This window comes from Mastacembelus armatus, chromosome 11 (assembly GCF_900324485.2).
Source record: "Mastacembelus armatus chromosome 11, fMasArm1.2, whole genome shotgun sequence".
NCBI classification, from domain to species: Eukaryota; Metazoa; Chordata; class Actinopteri; order Synbranchiformes; family Mastacembelidae; genus Mastacembelus; species Mastacembelus armatus.
In genome coordinates this window covers 1,730,943-1,752,125 of record NC_046643.1, presented here as the reverse complement: position 1 = coordinate 1,752,125, position 21,183 = coordinate 1,730,943, and the positions used below count along the sequence as shown (strand labels likewise).

At 41.8% G+C, this 21,183-nt stretch overlaps 1 protein-coding gene across 1 annotated transcript in view; it reads right to left on the bottom strand.

Moving 5' to 3' along the window:
- Nucleotides 1-21,183, bottom strand: part of thsd7aa (thrombospondin, type I, domain containing 7Aa) — a 215,668-nt gene that overhangs the window by 20,489 nt on the left and 173,996 nt on the right. The window contains exons 18-22 of the mRNA XM_026300874.1: nucleotides 19,940-20,081; nucleotides 19,716-19,831; nucleotides 19,519-19,636; nucleotides 14,155-14,300; nucleotides 12,871-13,045 (exon numbers count right to left, since the gene is read on the bottom strand). Of these exons, the coding sequence (XP_026156659.1) occupies nucleotides 12,871-13,045; nucleotides 14,155-14,300; nucleotides 19,519-19,636; nucleotides 19,716-19,831; nucleotides 19,940-20,081 (697 nt within the window). The remainder of the gene's footprint in view (nucleotides 1-12,870; nucleotides 13,046-14,154; nucleotides 14,301-19,518; nucleotides 19,637-19,715; nucleotides 19,832-19,939; nucleotides 20,082-21,183) is intronic.

Sequence of the window (21,183 nt, the reverse complement as noted above, 5' to 3'; positions counted from 1 at the left end):
AACCTGATGTAATACTGGTTGAAGGTATTGGCTCTATCCACATCACCTTCCAAAGTTCTTCAGTTTGTATCCAGTGATGGTCCTTACCCCTCTCCACACCTCCTTGGAATTATTTTTCTCCAGCTGTTTTTCCAACTTTTTTTGTACTCCACCTTACCTCACCTCAGTGTCTTTTTGAGCTCACATTGTTCAGTGGGTATGGAAAGTATTCAGACCCCTTTAAATTTTTCACTCTTTGTGTTATTGCAGCCATTTGCCATAATCAAAAAAGTTCATTTTATTTCTCATTAATGTACACTCAGCACCCCATCTTGACAGAAAAAAACAGAAATGTAGAAATTTTTGCAAATTTATTAAAAAAGAAAAACTGAAATATCACATGGTCATAAGTATTCAGACCCTGTGCTCAGTATTGAGTAGAAGCACCCTTTTGAGCTAGTACAGCCATGAGTCTTCTTGGGAATGATGCAACAAGTTTTTCACACCTGGATTTGGGGATCCTCTGCCATTCTTCCTTGCAGATTCTCTCCAGTTCTGTCAGGTTGGATGGTGAACATTGGTGGACAGCCATTTTCAGGTCTCTCCATAGATGCTCAATTGGGTTTAGGTCAGGGCTCTGGCTGGGCCAGTCAAGAACGGTCACAGAGTTATTCTGAAGCCACTCCTTTGTTATTTTAGCTGTGTGCTTAGGATCATTGTCCTGTTGAAAGGTGAACCTTCGGCCCAGTCTGAGGTCCTGAGCACTCTGGAAGAGGTTTTCTTCCAGGATATCTCTGTACTTGGCCGCATTCATCTTTCCTTCAATTGCAACCAGTTGTCCTGTCCCTGCAGCTGAATAACACCCCCACAACATGATGCTCCCACCACCATGTTTCACTGTAGGGATTGTATTGGGCAGGTGATGAGCAGTGCCTGGTTTTCTCCACACATACCGCTTAGAATTAACACCAAAAAGTTCAATCTTGGTCTCATCAGACGAGAGATTCTTATTTGTCATAGTCTGGGAGTCCTTCATGTGTTTTTTGGCAAACTCTATGCAGGTTTTCATGTGTCTTGCACTGAGGAGAGGCTTCCGTTGGGCCACTCTGCCATAAAGCCCCGACTGGTGGAGGGCTGCAGTGATAGTTGACTTTGTGGAACTTTCTCCCATCTCCCTACTGCATTTCTGGAGCTCAGCCACAGTGATCTTTGGGTTCTTCTTTACCTCTCTCAAGAGTTCTGGTCGTCCCAAACTTTTTTCCATTTGAGGATTATGGAGGCCACTGTGCTCTTAGGAACCTTGAGTGCTGCAGAAATTCTTTTGTAACCTTGGCCAGATCTGTGCCTTGCCACAATTCGCTCTCTGAGCTCCTTGGGTAGTTCCTTCGACCTCATGATTCTCATTTGCTCTGACATGCACTGTGAGCTGTAAGGGCTTATATAGACAGGTGTATGCCTTTCCTAATCAAGTCCAATCAGTTTAATTAAACACAACTGGACTCCAATGAAGGAGCAGAACCATCTCAAGGAGGATCAGAAGAAATGGACAGCATGTGAGTTAAATATGAGTGTCACTGCAAAGGGTCTGAATACTTATGACCATGTGATATTTCAGTTTTTCTTTTTTAATAAATTTGCAAAAATTTCTATAAAATAAAAAAATAAAATGAACTTTTTTGATTTTGGCAAATGACTGCAATGACACAAAGAGTGAAAAATTTAAAGGGGTCTGAATACTTTCCGTACCCACTCTATACTCCTCAGTTTCTCCTTTTCCCTGTCCTGGAATGTCCTCTTTTTCTGGTTCAGGAGGTCTTTAAAACCCCTTAGCTTTACCCCAGAGTGGATGCGCTCCGAAAGTTGTATGTCCAGATATTTCACCAAAGATCGTCACACAAATTTGAATACAGTGTAACAAATTTTATAATAATATAATATAATAAAAGCTTAAAGTCTCATAAAGCAATTTAGGATTGAATAATCACAGCAACTACAGTTTCTTCATATTTAACAACAGTACAAATACAGCACAGTACGCTGGTTCTTACCTTTCTGTCGCGTTACTTCATACGTGTACTCAAACATAGTGTCACATATTGTTTTGTTCGTTAGAATCCATAGAACAAAGTGCACCCATGTTTTAGTCCAAAAGACGCATTATTATACAGTAAATCCATAAAACCATCGTCCTCCTCATGAAAAGCTGTAATCTGGTTCGTTTTACGGTTGATTTCGCTGTTTATTCAATAAAGCTTGACATAGCAAGCTTCTGTGAATCACATGAGGCCTCAATCAAGATTGTTTGTTACGTTTCACAGCGTAACTAACCCTACAACCAATAGAATTCACACCCTAAGAGCAAATCCCAGTCAGGGGGCATAGACTAAATTCTAATGACAGTAGAATCAGCCAGTCGCATTGTTTGTCAATGATGACTGACGTATGTTGTAGCCAATGATGAAGTCTTTTCAACGGTATATGACTCGTTATGTTTGATGACGCATCAGTGGGCTTTAAATGGCCCCCACCTCTATTGTAAATGTTGCCTTGACAACGCTGGGCAAGCAGCGCTCGAAGCAAGAGGGGGAGGGGAGTCATATTTCACATTTTACAGCACGCCAATAGTAAACTGGAAAGCTTTTCCTTCAAACGACACCAAGGTCATCAATATAACTGTTAAAATGTAAGAACAACAGCTAGTTTAATTTGGGTATGTGCGAAAAAGGGGGTGGGGGGTGCCTAATGGGTTAACGTCACTGGTGATCCATGGTTTAATTGTTAGGATAGCACTGTACTGTTCTAACTGGAAGTACTGTGTCTCTACAGAAATTAATGTAGTCAGTGATGATGTTGACACTCCTGTCCATGTTAGTGTCCATTTCCTGCTCCTCCAGTAGTACATCCCAGCACACAGGGCCTGTATGTTGGCTGAAGAAAGATCATGCTGTGATCAGATCTACCCAGTGGTGGAAGAGGTACGCTGGTTCCGTACAAGCATCTTCAGCTTGTCACACTTCTTATGCAGCGAGTTAGAATTTCCCCTTCGATATCCAAGATGGCGCAGCGGATGGCTGCCTCGGTCTGGAGCTCTCCAGTTGTTTTGTTATATTTGTTAGTTTGTCCAGCACTTTCTTTCTGTAACTTATTAAGTTTCACTCGGGCTGAACTGCTAAGCATTCGGCAGCACTCCCAGGATATTTTTCCTCCAATTTTTGCACATTCGGACGTTTTGTGGAGCGTTTTAGTTGGCGGAGCAGCTGCGTTTCTCATAAAGCGCAAACGCGGGAAGCGCGCTGGTGCGCTGGTGAAACTTCGTCAGCGTGGCCTCAGGACAGCGCTGCCCAGCATACATCTGGCGAATCTCCGCTCGCTACCCAACAAGATGGACGAAATACACCTGCTTATCCGGATAAACAAGGACTTTTCGAACTCTGCTGCTCTGTGTTTCACGGAGACCTGGCTTAATGGAGCCATACCAGACAGCGCGCTCCATCTGCCCGGATTCCAGCTGATCAGAGCGGACCGCAACTCAGACGCAACGGGGAAATCGCGCGGTGGTGGGACATGCTTTTACATCAATGAGAGGTGGTGTACAGATGCAACAGTGTTGAGGAAGATCTGCTGTCCTGACCTGGAAGCACTTTTCATTAACTGTAAACCCTTCTACTCGCCGCGGGAGTTTTCCTCGTGCGTCCTGGTCAGTGTTTACATTCCCCCGCAAGCGCGCGTGTGCGACGCGCTGCATCAGCTGGCTGAGGAGATCGCAAACACGGAGCAGCAACACCCGGACTCTGTTTTTATCATCCTCGGAGACTTTAATAAAGCACACTTGAGCCACGAACTGCCCAAATTCAAGCAGCACATCAAGTTCCCCACCAGAGAGGGGAATATTCTGGACCACTGCTACACCACAATAAAGGATGCATATCACGCCATCCCCAGAGCAGCTTTAGGACTCTCTGACCACTGTCTGGTCCACCTCATACCAACATACAGGCAAAAGCTTAAATCGGCTAAGCCTGTAGTGAGAACTGTAAAGAGATGGACCAGGGAAACAGAGCAGGAGCTACAGGCCTGCTTTGAATGCACTGACTGGAGTGTTTTTGAAGCTGCTGCCACAAACCTGGACGAACTCACGGACTCTCTTACATCTTACATCAGTTTCTGTGAGGACATGTGCATTCCCACCCGGACCTTCTTAACATACAACAATGACAAACCGTGGTTCTCTGGAAAACTCAGACAGCTTCGTAAAGCCAAAGGAGATGCCTACAGAAGTGGTGATCGGGTCTTGTATAATCAGGCCAGGAAAACACTGAATAAGGAGATCAGAGCAGCTAAGAGGAGCTACTCCAAAAAGCTGGAAAGCCAGTTTACACCTAACGACTCTGCTTCAGTGTGGAGAGGCCTGAGGACAATAACCAACTATAGGACTCCATCCCCCTCCTCAATAGGCAATCAAATGCTGGTGAATGATCTGAATGAGTTTTATTGCAGATTTGAATCACCCCCCACCCGCTCTGATTGTCCTCCAGAGCAACCTTTAACACCTCCAACCATCAACCCCCTCTCCCCCGCTCCGATACTTCAGACCAGTGTGGACAATGTGTGTCGGCTCTTCAGGAAGCAGAAGAGAAGGAAAGCACCAGGACCAGATGGGGTTTCACCATCATGCCTCAGAACCTGTGCTGACCAGCTGGCTCCCATCTTCTCTCTGATCTTCAACAGATCACTGGAACTGTGTGAAGTCCCTGCATGCTTCAAACGCTCCACCATCATTCCCATCCCCAAGAAGCCAAAAATCACGGGACTCAACGACTACAGACCAGTGGCTCTGACATCCGTGGTCATGAAGTCCTTTGAAAGACTGGTGTTGGCCCACCTGAAGAACGTCACTGGACCCTTCCTGGACCCCCTGCAGTTTGCCTACCGATCCAATTGGTCTGTGGATGATGCAGTCAATATGGGGCTGCACTACATCCTGCAACATCTGGACAAACCACGGACTTATGTAAGGATTCTGTTTGTGGACTTCAGCTCGGCATTTAACACCATCATCCCATCACTCCTCCAGAATAAACTCTCCCAGCTCTCCGTTCCTGACTCTACCTGTCAGTGGATTACAAGCTTCCTGACGGATAGGCAACAGCTAGTGAGGATGGGCAAATTTACTTCTGGCTCCTGCATCACCAGCACCGGCGCCCCCCAGGGGTGTGTTCTCTCCCCACTGCTCTTCTCCCTCTACACAAACGACTGCACCTCCTGTGACTCCTCTGTGAAACTCCTGAAGTTTGCAGATGACACCACTGTCATTGGTCTCATCCAGGACGGTGAAGAGTCTGCATACAGACAGGAGGTGGAGCAGCTGGCTTGCTGGTGCAGTCACAACAACTTGGAGATAAACACGCTCAAAACAGTGGAGATGGTTGTGGACTTCAGGAGAAATGCCCCCACCCACCCCCCTCTCACCATTATGAACAGCACTGTGGCACTAGTGGAGTCATTCAGGTTCCTGGGCACCACCATCTCTCAGGACCTGAAGTGGAACTTCCACATCGACTCCATCACGAAGAAGGCCCAGCAGAGGTTGTACTTCCTGCGCCAGCTGAAGAAGTTCAACCTTCCACAGACGCTGCTGACCCAGTTCTACTCAGCGGTCATCGAGTCTGTCCTGTGCTCCTCCATCACTGTCTGGTTTAGTTCTGCCTCTAAATCAGACATCCGAAGACTTCAGAGGACAGTTCGGACCGCTGAGAAGATCATCGGTGTTACCCTACCCACCCTCCAAGTCCTGTTCACCTCCAGAGTGAGACAAAGAGCTCGGAAAATCACTCTGGACGCCACCCACCCGAGTCACCACCTCTTCCAGCTCTTACCGTCTGGCCGGCGCTTCAGAGCTCCAAACATCAAGACAGCCCGGCACAAAGGAAGCTTCTTCCCTCAGGCCATCCAACTCTTAAACTCGTAGCTCTCCACCATTCCCTTCCACCACCTGCACTATGACACTTGCACCTTTTTGCTCTTTGCACACCAATTAGTTCCCCTTTCATCCTGTTTCTCAGGTTATCTGTGCAATTTTCTCTTAGTCTTTTAGTTTTTTGTAGCATTTCTGTAGCATTTATGTTTGCTGTTTGACCCTTTGTAGCATTTGTATTTATGTCTGTTTGCACTGGAGTACTGATTCTGATTCTGATTCTGAATACAGATGGCAGAAAAGGCTTGTATCTCCACCTTCTGTTGTTCATCCTAGCCTTTAGCTTATCCGGGCTTTAGTGTTTTTCCCCATGTCCAATCTTCGACAGGGCCAGCAGTTCCTCTCTAGTGTACACTACTCTGAGCCAGTACACAGTGTAGGACAAAACATACAAAAAAACTACAAAAAAATTACAAAAAACACAGAGCTACTCGGACTTGCTGCCTCTCAGATTGGCGCATTTTTTGTAAATTATTGTATATATAATACACAATGATACAATTATATATTATTTTTAGTATATTATTGTACATATATCCAGATTAGAACATTTAACGGAATTAAAAATTACCGTGCAGTAGAATGGGCTTTTTAAATATTTGCATTGTTGTGACGACACATGACACAGGATAACATCAACAACATCAGATGTAGTACGTCCGAATTCAATTCATACCCATATTCATACTACGTAGAATGTACTGTTTTAACGGTCGGGAAGTATGTACTTACTCATTATCATTTTCAGCTGACAAACTTTTAACGCCGATACCAATCCATCTGCAACTCATTGCCCAATATATGTGCCTGGTGAGCCCTCAATTCAGTTCTATCAGCAAGCATTGCTGACTATGGAAAGGAAAAACTAGCCTGGCAAGCCAGACTAACTCTTGTAAGAACGATATGATGCAAGGAAAGCGACGGTGAGACCAGCGAATGGCATGCGGTAGAGACGCAACCGCAAGCTAGCTGTGGTTTTTGTTGTAAAAACATGAAAATCCATGGTGTTATCACCAGTTCTGTGTATATTTTTGAACGAAGTCAATAGCAAAAGCCAACTGTTGAAAGATGAAAGATTTGTGGACTTGGGACTGGCATTGAGAAACGTTACGAACGAGTCAGTGCATATGTGCAAAGCTTGTTTAAATCTGATTGAAAGCCCACGCCATTACAGATAAATGGCTGTGATTGGCCTGGCTCTTTTGAGGCCGGAGGAAAAGCCTCTCTATGGCAGGGGTTCCAGACCCACATTCTTTCGCTAAGAAAGGAGTGGGGAAGGGAAAAACTCCCTTTAACAGAAGAAACCTCCAGCAGCCTGAGTGAGTGGAGATTAGTCATCAGCATGAACAAATAAAGCCAGCAGATAATAAATTTCACTGTTAACTCATGTGATCCATCAGCCAGTTGGTGAATCAGAGGGGTCACATGAGTCTACAATTAGATCCTAATGACCCCCACCTGTGCTCATTTCTATTGTTTACCTAACAAGCGTATTCAGGTCAGATGTGAAGTGAAACCAACTCAGGAGTGTGGGTCTAACAACTCTCACCTCATTTACATAGTTCACCTAGTGGGCCTATTTGCGCTAGGGGTGGAATAAAACCAACCTGAAGGATAAACTGGAGAATCCATACCAGCTTTCTCTTGGGCTGATGAAGCTACTTGGATGAGTAGTGAAATGTTTCAATCTAAAAACTAGAAGTCCAGTTGCCATGGCTCAACCTCTAGATATTTAAGACTCACCCCTTCACCATGGTACGTACAGAGATGCTGAGGCAAGTGGCAAGACCAACCGCAACAGGTAATGGTCCATGGGAAGTAATCCATGACATGTCATAATATTGGGAGATTTTAACAATGTGACTCTCACCTCACACCTGACTGACTTTTTCCATTTTGTGAACTGTCATACCAGAGACGGTAAAAGACTTCATCTGCTGTATGCAAACATCAAGAAGGCCTATACCTCTACTGCCCTACCACCACTCAGCAGGTCAGATCACCACCTGGTCTTACTGCAGACTTGTTAAAACACTGTGTACTGAAGCAACCTGCAACCACCATCACAGTCAGGAAATGGACACCTGAGGCAAAGAGTCTCTAAGGGACTGCTTTGAATGCACAGACTGGAATGTATTGCTGGGAACAGAGGGGAACAGCATGGACATTGACAGACAGGTTGACTTCTTCTTTTCCTTTCTGCTGCTCCCTTCAGGGGTCACCACAGCGAATCATCTGCCTCCATTTAACCCTATCCTCTGTATCCTCCTCACCCACACCAATTATCCTCATGTCCTCCTTCACTACATCCAAGAACCTCCTCTTTGGTCTTCCTCTAGCAGCTCTAACCTGAGCATAATTTTATCAATGTATTCACTGTCCCTCCTCTGAGCATGTCCAAACCATCTCATTCTGGCTCATTGCCTGGCTTTTTCTCCAAAACATCTAACATGAGCTGTTCCTCTGATGTACTCATTCCTGATCCTATCCATCCTCGTCAGTCCCAGAGAGAACCTCAACATCTTCAGCTCTGCAACCTCCAGCTCTGCCTCCTGTCTTTTTATCAGTGCCACTGTCTGTAAACCATACAACATTGCTGGTCTCACCACTGTCTTGTACACCTTTCCTTTCATTCTTGCTGACACTCTTTTGCCACACATCACACCTGACACTTTCCTCCACCCATTCCAACCTGCTTGCACACGTCTCTTCACTTCTTTTCCGCACTCTCCGCTGCTCTGGACTGTTGACCCTAGGTCCTCCACCTTCTTCACCTCTACTCCCTGTAACCTCACCGTTCTACTTTAGTCCGTCTCATTTACACACATGTACTCTGTTTTATTGCGGATAAGCTACATTCCTCTCCTTTCCAGAGCAAACCTCCACCTCTCTAGATTTTCCTCCACCTGCTCCCTGCTCTCACTAATAATGACAATGTCATCTGCAAACATCATGGTCCACGGAGATTTCTGTCTAACCTCATCTGTCAGTCTGTCCATCACCACAGCAAACAAAAAGGGGCTCAAAGCCGATCCTTGGTGCAGTCCCACCTCCACCTTGAACTCCTCTGTCACCCCTACAGCACACCTCACCTCTGTCTTACAGCTCTCATACATGTCCTGCACCACTCGAACATACTTCTCCAGACTCTCCAGACTCCAGACTTCCTCATACAAAACCACAGCTCCTCTCTCTCAGCACCCTGTCATACGCTTTTTCCAAATCTACAAAGACACAATGCAGCTCCTTCTGGCCTTCTCTGTACTTCTCCACCAGCATTCTCAAAGCAAATATTGCATCTGTGGTATTCTTTCTTGGCATGAAACCATACTGCTGCTATATCTGCTGCTCACAAATGCTCACTTCTGACCTCAGCCTAGCCTCCACTACTCTTTCCCATAACTTCATTGTGTGACTCATCAGCTTTATTCCTCTGTAGTTTCCACAACTCTGTAGGTCTCCCTTGGTCTTAAAAATGGGCACCAGTACACTTCTCCTCCATTCCTCAGGCATCCTCTCACTCTCCAAGATATTATTAAGTAACCCAGTCAAAGACAGATCACCCAGACAGACAGGTTGAATGTTTCACAGATTACATCAACTTATGTAGAGACACTGTTATACCTACAAAGTCTGTGCACTGTTTGCCTAATAATAAACCTTGGATCACTAGTGACATAAAAGCTATCCTTAACTAGGAAAAGGAGACATCTTAAGATGGAGAAAAAGAAAGGCTCAAACATGTCCAACATGAGCTGATGAAGAGATTAAAGCAGGCTGAGGAGGACTACAAATAATAGAAAAATAGAAAAATCTACAGCACATCATCAGAGAAATGTGGACCGGAATTAACAACTTCACTGTATATAAAAAAAGAACAACCTGGCACCAGTCAGTGATGTGGAGAGAGCCAATGAACAAGTAGGTTTGACACTGCCACAAAAGCCCCAGCCTGTCCATCCATACCCCCTCATTCTTCCTCAATGTCTCCTCCTTCATCTCCTCTCCTAATCCTTGTCCTCCACCTGTGTGCATCTCCATCACTGCAGCTACGCCCCCTTTATCACCTGGGCATGTGCCACCATCTGTCACAGTAACAGGGGTGAGGCTGCAGTTATAAAGACTGTGCCATGGGAAGGCAGCTGGCCCCGTCCAAGTCTGCTTAAGGACTGGGCTGCCTAAATGTGTGAGGCTCTACAGAGGATCTTCAACCTGACTCTACAGTTGGGGAGGGTCTCAGCTCTGTGGAAAACATCTTGTATTCTGGTACCTATAGTAAATGTCCAGTGAGCAGCACAAGGTTTCCACAGAGGCCTGTTTTGGCATTAAACGCAAAAAAAAGATAAAAATACTCTTCGTTGAGCTTTCACATAAAAAATATATTGAGTGACGCATTATATTTAAAGTAGGTTAAGAATGATCAAAATTCATTAAAGTAGAAATGGCTAAAGAAAGAATAAAAAGTACATTTTTATTTAAAAAGTCTAAGTGAGAGCAGCAGACATGACTGCTGTACTGCCGTTTTATCGATGTTGGTGGAATTGTTTTAACTTGTCTTGACACAGATGAATGAATTTCATAATGAGTGTCTTGCCAAGTCTACATTCTTTATAGACTAATTTAGACTATAATTAGTATAATTAGAAACGTGACATACACAGAAGCGACGTATATATGCTTTTTTTTGGCTACTTTTGTAAAAGCGACTTATACCCCAGTGTGACTTAAGGCCTGGAAAATACGGTAATGCTCTTGAAATGTACATTAAACAAAAGTTATCAAAAAAACAGGTAAATGTGATTAAAATGTTAAGTTTGAATCAACAGCCACTAAATAAGGAACACATCCTGAAATGAAGACATGCTTATAAAACAAGAGAATTAAAGATATCTCTTTCAAACAGATTTCCTTTCTTCAGATAAAGAAATTAATCCAATCAGGCCAATTTTCTGCATTTGAACTGGAAATTTTCCAACACTGCGATCTCTGTAGATTGACTGGCATTGACAATATTACAAACTCTACTTTTAGACTGAGTCATGATGGAACATTTGTAAACTGAGGCAGGTGAACAGGAAAAGGAAAACGGAATAAATGACCTTTAAAAGTCATCTGATCATTGTACAGTATCATAAAGGATATGACGTACATTTCATTCAGCTACTGGTATATCCATTTAAATGTCAGCATGTAACAGAAAAACACACACAAAATGACATGAAAATCTAAATTAAACATCCTCTCAGATATTTTTCACCAAAGCTAAGTCAATCTTTTATTGCAATCACATGGCCAGAAGCATGATATTCTCAGCAAAGAGAAGATTGTTTGTTAAATAGGTCACACTGCTCCCTTTGAGAGCCAAGGCTGAGCAGCTCTAAACATTTAATCTTAAAGCCCCTTGTCCATAAAAGGAACAGGTAATTAAGAACAGAAATTCAGAATCACACTATCTCTGTCACTTCTATTAAAATAAGTGTCCATTGCTGTGAATGATTTTGGTTTCAAGTCAGAATGGATAGAAACAGGAACCAGGTCTGAATGAATCCTCTTTGGCCTTCTGCCCCCTGCAAAGCGAATAAACTTGATTCTGGGCTTATTACACCTACTCATGATCTGAGCTGGAGTAGTCACTGTACTGTAATAATTGCAGTTCGTTCAAGTGGCTGTGGTTACAGCAGCTACAATGCAAGTACAGCATGTTTGAACACATGCTGTACTTGCATTGTAGCTGCTGTAACCACAGCCACTGTTTGCGTTTTTCAGCATCTTCATATCGACAAAAAGGTTTTCACAGAGATACAATGAAAGCAGGCTGCCATCAATATCCATTATCTGCTGTGTACAAGCTTCCTACATTGTCCTCAGCTTATCACCAACAAAAGTTGTTAAAATGCCCTGTGTCCCACACACTTATGCTCTTGAAGCTCTTACAAAAACACACTCAGTAGAAAGTGCTTCAGCCATTTTGAAACCTGGATTAAGCACATTTGCTAGGACACACCAAATACTATATTTGTTGTCTAATACACTGACAGAATTTCTAATCATTACACATTACTGAGATACCAGATTTAACCTAAACTTGGTCATCATGACTCGTCTCAGACTCAGGTCAAAGTTCTGCCAGATAGTCAACGACAGGATCTGATAAATTTCAGTCAATTGACAAAAGTCCCACTTTTACATTCAGTGTGAGCATATGATTTGTCACCTAATCCATGCAGTGTACACACAAAAACTGTGCATTTTGGCATTTTGTGCATTTTGTGGAAAGGCATATTAACATGTCTAGCACAAGTTCATACTAGGTACAAAATTACTAAAAACATATTATAGAGTGAGCAGCAACAGTTACAGAATCAAGACTCATAGTAACATTAGCTGGAAGCTACATAAATGTAATCTGGTAAGAATATGAGATGAAATGCAGAGCATTAAATGGATCTTTATTTTTTGTGTTTATTCCATTACAGACACCTTTAAAGAGGAATTGCTGTTGTTCTAAACAATATTATGGACATTTTTTGCCTTTGTTATTCATTTTGCAATTCATTCTGTAATTAGCAATTCAATATGCAAAGTGACAATTCAATACTTGATTCACTTCAAATTATTTTGCTAAAAATTCTCACTGAAAGTGGAATCAATTGCATCTCATATTGCTATGCGATTTTGGTCTCTATTCAATTTGCAATTCATTTTGCAATTGACAATATGCAAAGTGGCAATTCAATGCCCATTTCACTATGAATTATGGAAGCTAAATCAATTGCATTTCATATTTCCATATCACCCCTATTTTTATTACATTACATTACATTGTCACCTCACTCTTTAAAATATGACAAAAATGTTGACAAAAATATGAAAGATTACCATTAAAAATGTACTATCACAGTGTGTGAATGACCTACCTGGACAGGGTAAAACACAGAGTTCCTGCAAAACAATGTGTGTATCTCCATCCACTGACGGCTCCTGATCTCCACACAGCTCATCATCCACCAGGCTGCTGTCTTGCTGACCCAAACCATCTGCCACATAGCATGACACATTTCTGAAACGCAGGCCTTCTCCACATCTTGCCCCCTGATGGCATTTGAATAAACACATATATGGGTCAAACACACTGTTGTGTTTAGGGAATATTTAACTTGTGCAGTAAATTCGATCACAAAAAAGTAGTTGGCTGTTAGCACACAATCCAGTGGTTAGGACCTTGTATCAAAATTGTTTTAATTATTTGTTTATGAAAAAAGGAAAAAATAAGACAAAACTGAAATAAAAAGATGCTTCAGGCAAGCAAAGTGTATTGAAGATTGGAGTCTGAAAGTGCACATGATTGATTTCATGTTCTATTATTAACCCTGATTACTTATGTTGATATCAGGAATGCAGACTGCATAAAGAACAGAGGCAAAGTCTACAGACTTGCAGAGAGACAGCCATATCTCCAGGTAATTCTCAAAGAATATCTGTGGCACATGCACTTGCCTTGTTTTTTCAGTTGGGACCACCATGATGTTCATAATATAAGATAAAGTCATGTTTAGCTGTCTGTAACACATAGACAATAAAACCTATTGAACTTAAATGACTGGGGAACAAGCAAGCTAGCTTTTAAATGCATATGAAGGCTAACATTCGTATGTGTTGGAATGACAATGGGAAATGACCAATATGTTAATTTCCCTTTATTCCCCCATGTCTATATTTTTTATATAATGTTAGGTTGGTGAAGGCAAGGATAATGAATCCAGTGTTGTGATTGGCCTAACTCTTCTTCTTATTTTGCTTTTTCGTAGGCTAGACTAGGAAGACTTCTAGAATACACTGATGTTGTATCTGTGATTTAATGTCGCATGGAGTTAAGTAATGCATAATCAGTCCAACTCAAAAGGCATCACCAGCTTTCTGTGAACTTTAGGATGGGAAATCATACCACCCTTGTTGCCTTGGACGATCCATGGCAAAAAAAATCTTCTCTGCAATGGTAAAGTAATGCTTGCGAAATAATATGACCAGAATGTATGTGCACTTTCTTACACCATAACATTATCATGTTACATTGTACATTACTTCAAACACTCAGGATTCAGTTTATTAGGTAGACCTAATGCAGGCTAATATGGAATACTACTCCAGTAAAGCATCCTATCATGATGGCATTTAAGAGAGGGGGATGGAAGGTAATGAACCTCAGTTTTGCACTCGGACCAGGCACTGTATCTCCAGCTGTAGCAGGGCTTCACTAGGCAGGGCTTCCACTGCTGCATTTGGGACGGACATGGCCTCCCGTCACCCTGGGGAGACTGGATCACTGTCCGGCTCCTCCACAGCTTGCCTGAAGAACAGCAGATAAAAAAGTGATTCTCATTTATTCATAAGGTCATTGACTGGAATGCTGAAATTTGACCTGCCCTCACATGAAAATGGTTAAACTCAAACAGGTCACAGCAGAAGAAAGAGTGTGGGTAGTTAAATTCTTTGGAATGTACTGTCAAGGTGACTTGTCAACCTTGATCACAGGAGCCAGTAGATTCTCAAATCAAAGCTGCTGTGGTTCAAAATGAACACAGACTAAGGACCAGCACTAATTAAGACCAAGCAAAGAAAACTTTGATGGGGTGGAATTGCTCTGTCTCTGATATTTAAAATTTAATGTTGCCAAACGTAAGGCACTGCAGCGGGTGGTGAAAACTGCCCAGCACATCACGGAGACTCCACTTCCAGCCATTGAGGACGTCCAGAGAAAATGCTGTCTATGTAGAGCTTACAGTAATTTCAAGGACTCGCCCTGCCCATAGACTGTTTGACCTGCCTCCTCTGGGAGGCACTTCAGGAGCCTCCGCACAAAGACCAGCAGACTGAGGAACAGCTTTTTCCCCATAGCTGTTACCTCACTGAACTCTGCCCCCTGCTGACCCCACTGTCCCACCCACCCCCACACAGACTACCACACACTTCTCATCCCTCCCATTAATATACTCTGACCAGCAAAACTGTACATTACGAACACTGAACTGTTTCCAACTACACTCTGGACTGAATATTATGTACTAATTTTGCACTACCTTTTACACTGCACTGGTAACTTAGATATCTACTATCTAAGTATTACTTTAACTTTTTTTCAATGTTTGCACTGGTGACTTACTTAGCTTAAGGTATCATTTGTACATATCCATTTGTAAATAACGTTCATAGTTTCTGCTGAGACTGTACATACATTAATAGCACATATATAATAGCACACAATATATATAGCACATATTTCTCTGTACATTATGAAATGTTTATTTTACTCACATTAACATGCATTATATTATACTAATCTATCTATCTATCTATCTATCTAATCTAATGTTTAGAATTATATAACATAATTATATTATACATTATATGTTCATCGCATGTGCCTTTTTTATTTATTATATAAATATGAATATATTTATTCATAGCACTGCCTTAGTGTACATACTGTAGATACTGCACTGCTAACTGAATTTCGTTGCCTTGTACATGTGTAAGGACAATAAAGTTGAATCTAATCTAATGTTTAGACTGCTTCTTTCCCATAGATCTCTCTATGGGAACAATTTGATTAATCTAAATCATCAACATGTCTCTTAGACTCCATCCCAACTAGACTGCTCAAAGACGTTCTGCCATTAATCAACTCATCTTTAATAGAGTTGGAAAATTTATCTCTAGTAACAAGCTTTGTACCTTGGGCTTTTAAGACTGCAGTAATCAAACCCTTACCCAAAAAGCCTGTAAGTGTAAGTCTTGGCTAATTATAGACTAATATCCAACCTACCATGTATTTCTAAAATCCTTAAAAAGGTGTTGCTAAGCAGCTATCAGACCACTTACACAGGAATGAACTATTTGAAAAATTTCAATCAGGATTTAGAGCACATCATAGTACAGAAACAGCACTGTTGAAAGTTACCAACAATCTTCTCTTAGCCTCGGACAATAGTCTCATCTCTGTACTTGTTCTTTTCTTAGCACTGCATTTGACACTACTGACCACAACATCTTATTACAGAAACTGGAGCATGTGATCAGAATTAAAGGAAAATCACTAAAGTGGTTCCAATCTTATTTATCTGACAGATTCCAATTTGTTTAGGTTTATGATTAACCTTCCACTCTTTATCTTATACATGCTTACCATAGGCAATATTATTAGGAATCACTGTATTAATTGCAGATGACACTCGGCTGAATCCCTTCATGATCAAACTCCTTCATACCTTCCTAAAGTAGAATGGGAGGCAGAGCCTTTAGCTATCAAGCTCCTCTCCTGTGGAATCGGCTCCCAGACACCCTCTCAAAGGAAACAATTAAGGTTAGTCTTAAAACCTTCCTTTTTGACAAAGTTTATAAGTTAGGGCTGGCTCAGGTAACCCTGAACCACCATAGTTATACTGCTATAGGCCTAGACTGAGGACTTCCCATCAGTGCACTGAGCTCCTGTCTCTTTTCTCCCTTCCTCTCTGCTCTTCTTTCTGTTTTTTGTATATTATAAAAGAACATTTGTGATGCATTTCTGTATAAATTCAGATTCAAAACATGTCTTTTCAATGGAGACATTAAATGTATTGTATAATTCTGATTCCAGGTCCAGGGTGTCATATATAAATCTGTGCATAGGACTCTTATTTAAAGTGGACATGTGGCCAAATGCCAAAAATGGCATTTGTGAAAAAATATTCAGATTTATAAAACCTTTCACATGCACACCCATTAGCAGTGTTCTGTTTATTAATCTTTAACCACCTAGAACTATGCACATGTGAATCAGCCTCATATCCTGCCCTGTAAGTGCCCATTTCTAACCATAAATAGCAAAGCACCTCATCATGCACAAATCCCTGATTGTGAAGTTCCCTGAGGACAGTGCAATTTCCAGCAAACCAGCTAATGTGCCTAAACCACACAGGTGTACCATTTTCCAAGCCTGGATCATTGAAGAATCTTCTTATTTGTATATCATTGCATAAACAGCAGGAGGATCCACCCCAGACCAGACATTCTGTCTCCAAAGGAACCAAGAGAGAAATGGACCCTTAAAGAACAGACCTGGAGACGCAAAAGCAAACAGATGCTTTGTCTTCCAGAAGGGTTGAGCCAGACTGCAGCAAATGGTTTCTGGGCTGAATTCGAGTCTAACTTCCTGTCTCCCTGTCTGGAGACCCTGTCTAATGTGGAGCTCATAACTTTTAGAATTCAGAAATCTTTCCCCACCAAATTACTATTTAAACCCCAGAATCTAAATCTGAGGCCTGCTCACTGTATTCAGTCTGTTACATTATGTTCATAATTCATCTGCCTTTTTACTTTGCGAAGTGTGAATACATTTATACAAATTGTACAAACCATCAGGTTTAATGGTTCTTTTTCACACTGACCTTAGATTTCCTGCGTTCACATTATGAACACCATTATCAATCTAAATTGATAATGACTAGCTGGGTCTCCATTTAAACACTGAAAATTATGGAAATATTATGTACGAGGTGTTAAATCAAATTGTGATTGCTACACCGGGAACTTACAAAATCCTCTGACTATAAAACTGCTATAGAACAGATCTAATTTTGAATGACACATACTATTTGTCATGTGATTTAGCTTGAACTCCTGGCATAATCTAATTTTAATGTATTTAAACAATCAAAATTCAGAGGTTGTTGGTCAGATTAATCCTGTAGTTATTTAGTTATTTTGTTATTCTGCAGTGAGGGGAAAACACCTAAAGCCTTCAAGGAATAGTTTTAACATTTTGAGAAAATCCAGTAGATTTTTGTTTCAAGTTAGAAGAGAAAATTTATATCAACCTAAAGCTAAGTATGGAGCTAGAGAACAGAGGCAATTAGTTAACACTGAGGCTGGAAGAAGAAAATGTTGGTTTCATATTAAAATTGGAGATTCTCTGAATTGGGTATTGCTTATTGGTCCTATCCTGTCCTTGCACGAGTGCATTGAAGCAAAAATTATAAATGCCTGCATAACATGGGCCCCACTGATTATTTAAATCCAGTGACCCCCATGACATATCAACCATATCTGCAGAGGTTTGGACTCTTTCTTTAAGCCTGCTCAGGAAACCAATGGGACCTAGAGTGGTGCACCCAATTCAAAGAATTCCTGCGACAATACAAAACCAGCATTCTGTCTCACAACTCTCTAGGCCAGGGGTGCCCAAGGCTGGTCCTCAAGGGCCACTGTCCTGCTTGTTTTGCAACTATCCCTGCCCCCCCAATGCTGATTACCTGGATCAGGTGTAATCAGCCTAAATCAAGTGCCATCTAATGTTAGTGCCTTCTCTATTCTTCTAGTAGAGTGTATGTGTGAATTTTTGTGTACATGTGAAGTTTTGTAGGATTTTGCATCTGCCTTCTAATAGTTTTTATCTGGGTTGTGTTGTGTTAGGTGATGCTATATGGGTTTCATATACAGGGCATGGTGGCTTACTGGTTAGTACCGCGCAAGGGTCTCCGGAGTTGGACGAACACGCGCGAGGGTCTTCCTAGTCCCCTGCCCGCCGACGCCGGGTACTAACGTCGGCCGCGTATCCGCGCATACTGAACTTGACGACGTCCTCTCCAAAAATTATCCACTGTCTATGGTGCCACCGATGTCTGCTAAGAAGCTGAGACCCTTCAACACCACTTCACTTCAGATTTGAATGACATAGAAACATGGTATTTTTGCTAAAAGCTTAGAATCTGCACTCAAAAAATAACCTGTTGGATGAATGTCAGTATGGAAAGAATTTCCACCTAAATCAAATGGTATAATATAGTTATCATATTGTAAGTGTAACATATTGCAACAGGTTATTTTTTGAGTTTGGTTACTGAAGAAACAACTGACAATATGATTTCTGATGTCTTATTGCTCTACTCTGAGTGTCCAAACTGTCACAAGTGTCATATAATGTTGGTGCCTTCTCTATTATTCTAGGAGAGTGTGTGAATTTTCTGTTTTGTAGAATTTTGCATCTGCCTTCTAAGTTTTTATCTGGGTTGTGTTTTGTTAAGTTATGCTATATGGGTTTCATATACAGGGCATCACGGTGGCTTACTGGTTAGCAGTGTTGCCTCACAGCAAGAAGGTTTGTGGTTTAAAACCTGGCAAGGACCTTTCTGTGTGGAGTTTGCATGTTCTCCCTGTGCTTGCATGGATTTTTTCCAGATATTCCAGTTTCCTCCCACAGTCCAAAAACATGTATGTCAGATTGATTGGTGATTCTAAATTGCCCATAGGAGTGAGTGTGAGTGTGTGAGGTTGTTGTGTCAGTTGTTTTTCAATTGTTCTGGGTCACATGTCTCTGTTACACCACCCTGGTTCACATACATATTCATACTCATATTCATGCTCACCACAAAAAAAGGACACCAGTGCAGAGACAGAACTAAGACCTACATTTTCCACTGATAAAAGAGAAATTATATATTTTAGACCAGGACTTGAACGGTAGGAACAGCCTTTTATCTTATTGTAAACTTTCATAGAATCATATACTATACCCAGAGATATAGACATACCTGCTAGCCCACAGGTGTGAGTGCACTCAGACCATGGTGACCAGTCAGACAGCTGGCAGTTGACTGGGCACTCCACCACACAGGAAGTGTTCATCTGCCACTTTCTTTCCACACCCAGCTGTAAAATAGCATTATTAGGTTGCATTCACTCAAAAGCCACTCAAAGCTTTGAAAACATGACATGACACACATCTCACCTCTTTGCAGAACTTTAGGTCAACAGATTTTCCATCGCTTCTTACACAGTCCAGCATGCGGGTTTTAATGCCATTTCCACACACTGCTCTGTCACTAAGCTGACAGGTACTCCAGTCTGCAGGGTGGTGTTTCAACAGCAAAACGTCAGTGTAAGCTTAAACATTTACTGTAAATTCTGCTGCACTAGAAGTGAATGTGGATAATTATGCTGGCTGAGTCTCACCAGTGATATTGTAGTAATAGTGAAAGCAATTGCTGTTGAGTTTGCACGGCTCTGTTTCTTTGGTCAGAGGACAATCCTTGCCCTCTCCAGGCTGGCGGAGTATGTAAGCACTCCTCTCTCGGGTACTGTTCCCACTGCATGGCTGACAAACAAAGGAAATAATTCTGACTTATTCATTTGCACTGTTACAGTATGTGTACACACTAAAATCCAGGTACCTTTGCTAATGGGACTGTATCCCATAAAAAAAAGAAAGTCACAATTACACAGTGAGTCCACACTACATAACAGGACAAAACCCTAATGAAGATCTAATCAGGATCAAATCTTAAATAAATAAATAGTGTTGTGACATGAGATGACCGTGTTGGTCAGCAGAATGGTAAGCATTTTATTGTCCTAGCTGTCACAGAAAAGAGCTGATTTAAAACTAAGAGCAGGTGCAAATGTAGATGTAGGCAGTGTTTGCATTTTGCTCACCTGTACTGAGCATGTAAACTTATAGTGTAATGTATAGACTTTTTGACTGTATGACCAAAGATTTATTCAAACCAGCAATTTGCCATCTTTGCCAGGTACATGTGACTATTTATTTTCAATGGTTATCAATTCAGGTCCACAGATTTTATAAACACATAAAAGATGTGACTGCAAGTTTTTAGTAATAATTAGTTTGTTATAATTAGTTGTTCAAAAGAAAACAATGCCGCTCTCTTGAAAAATAAGAAAAATAGTTGTATCCAACTGGAATTGGAAAAGAATAAAAAGTGGATGCCCTGCAGGGGTGGACTGAGGCTGAAAAGCAGCCCTGCAATATGATTCAGCCCAGCTCAGCCCAACCCACGCTGGCTTGTGTAAAGTGTTACATCTTCATGGGTGCTCTTTTGGGGAGTCTGGACCAAATGCATTTGTGCTGTTGTGGGGTACCACCCCCTGTCAGCTTGGTGTCTGTAACTATCTTAAAAGAAGATGACAAATTATAAACAAGAAAAAATCATAATTCAAGAAAAATACATAAATGGGTTGGGTTAAGATTCAGGTTAGGTAATAGTTTAGGTATGTCACGACCCGTTACGTAAAGCCCGGTTGCGACTTTTGTTTTGAAATATTCCCTCGTGGGACTAGTTACCTCTGGGCTTCCGGTAATAATTAGGCAACACCACTCACCTGTTTTGTCTTACAGGATTTCACGGTATATAGTCTAGTTCAGCCACAGACGGGTCGCGGGATTGTTTGCTTCGCTA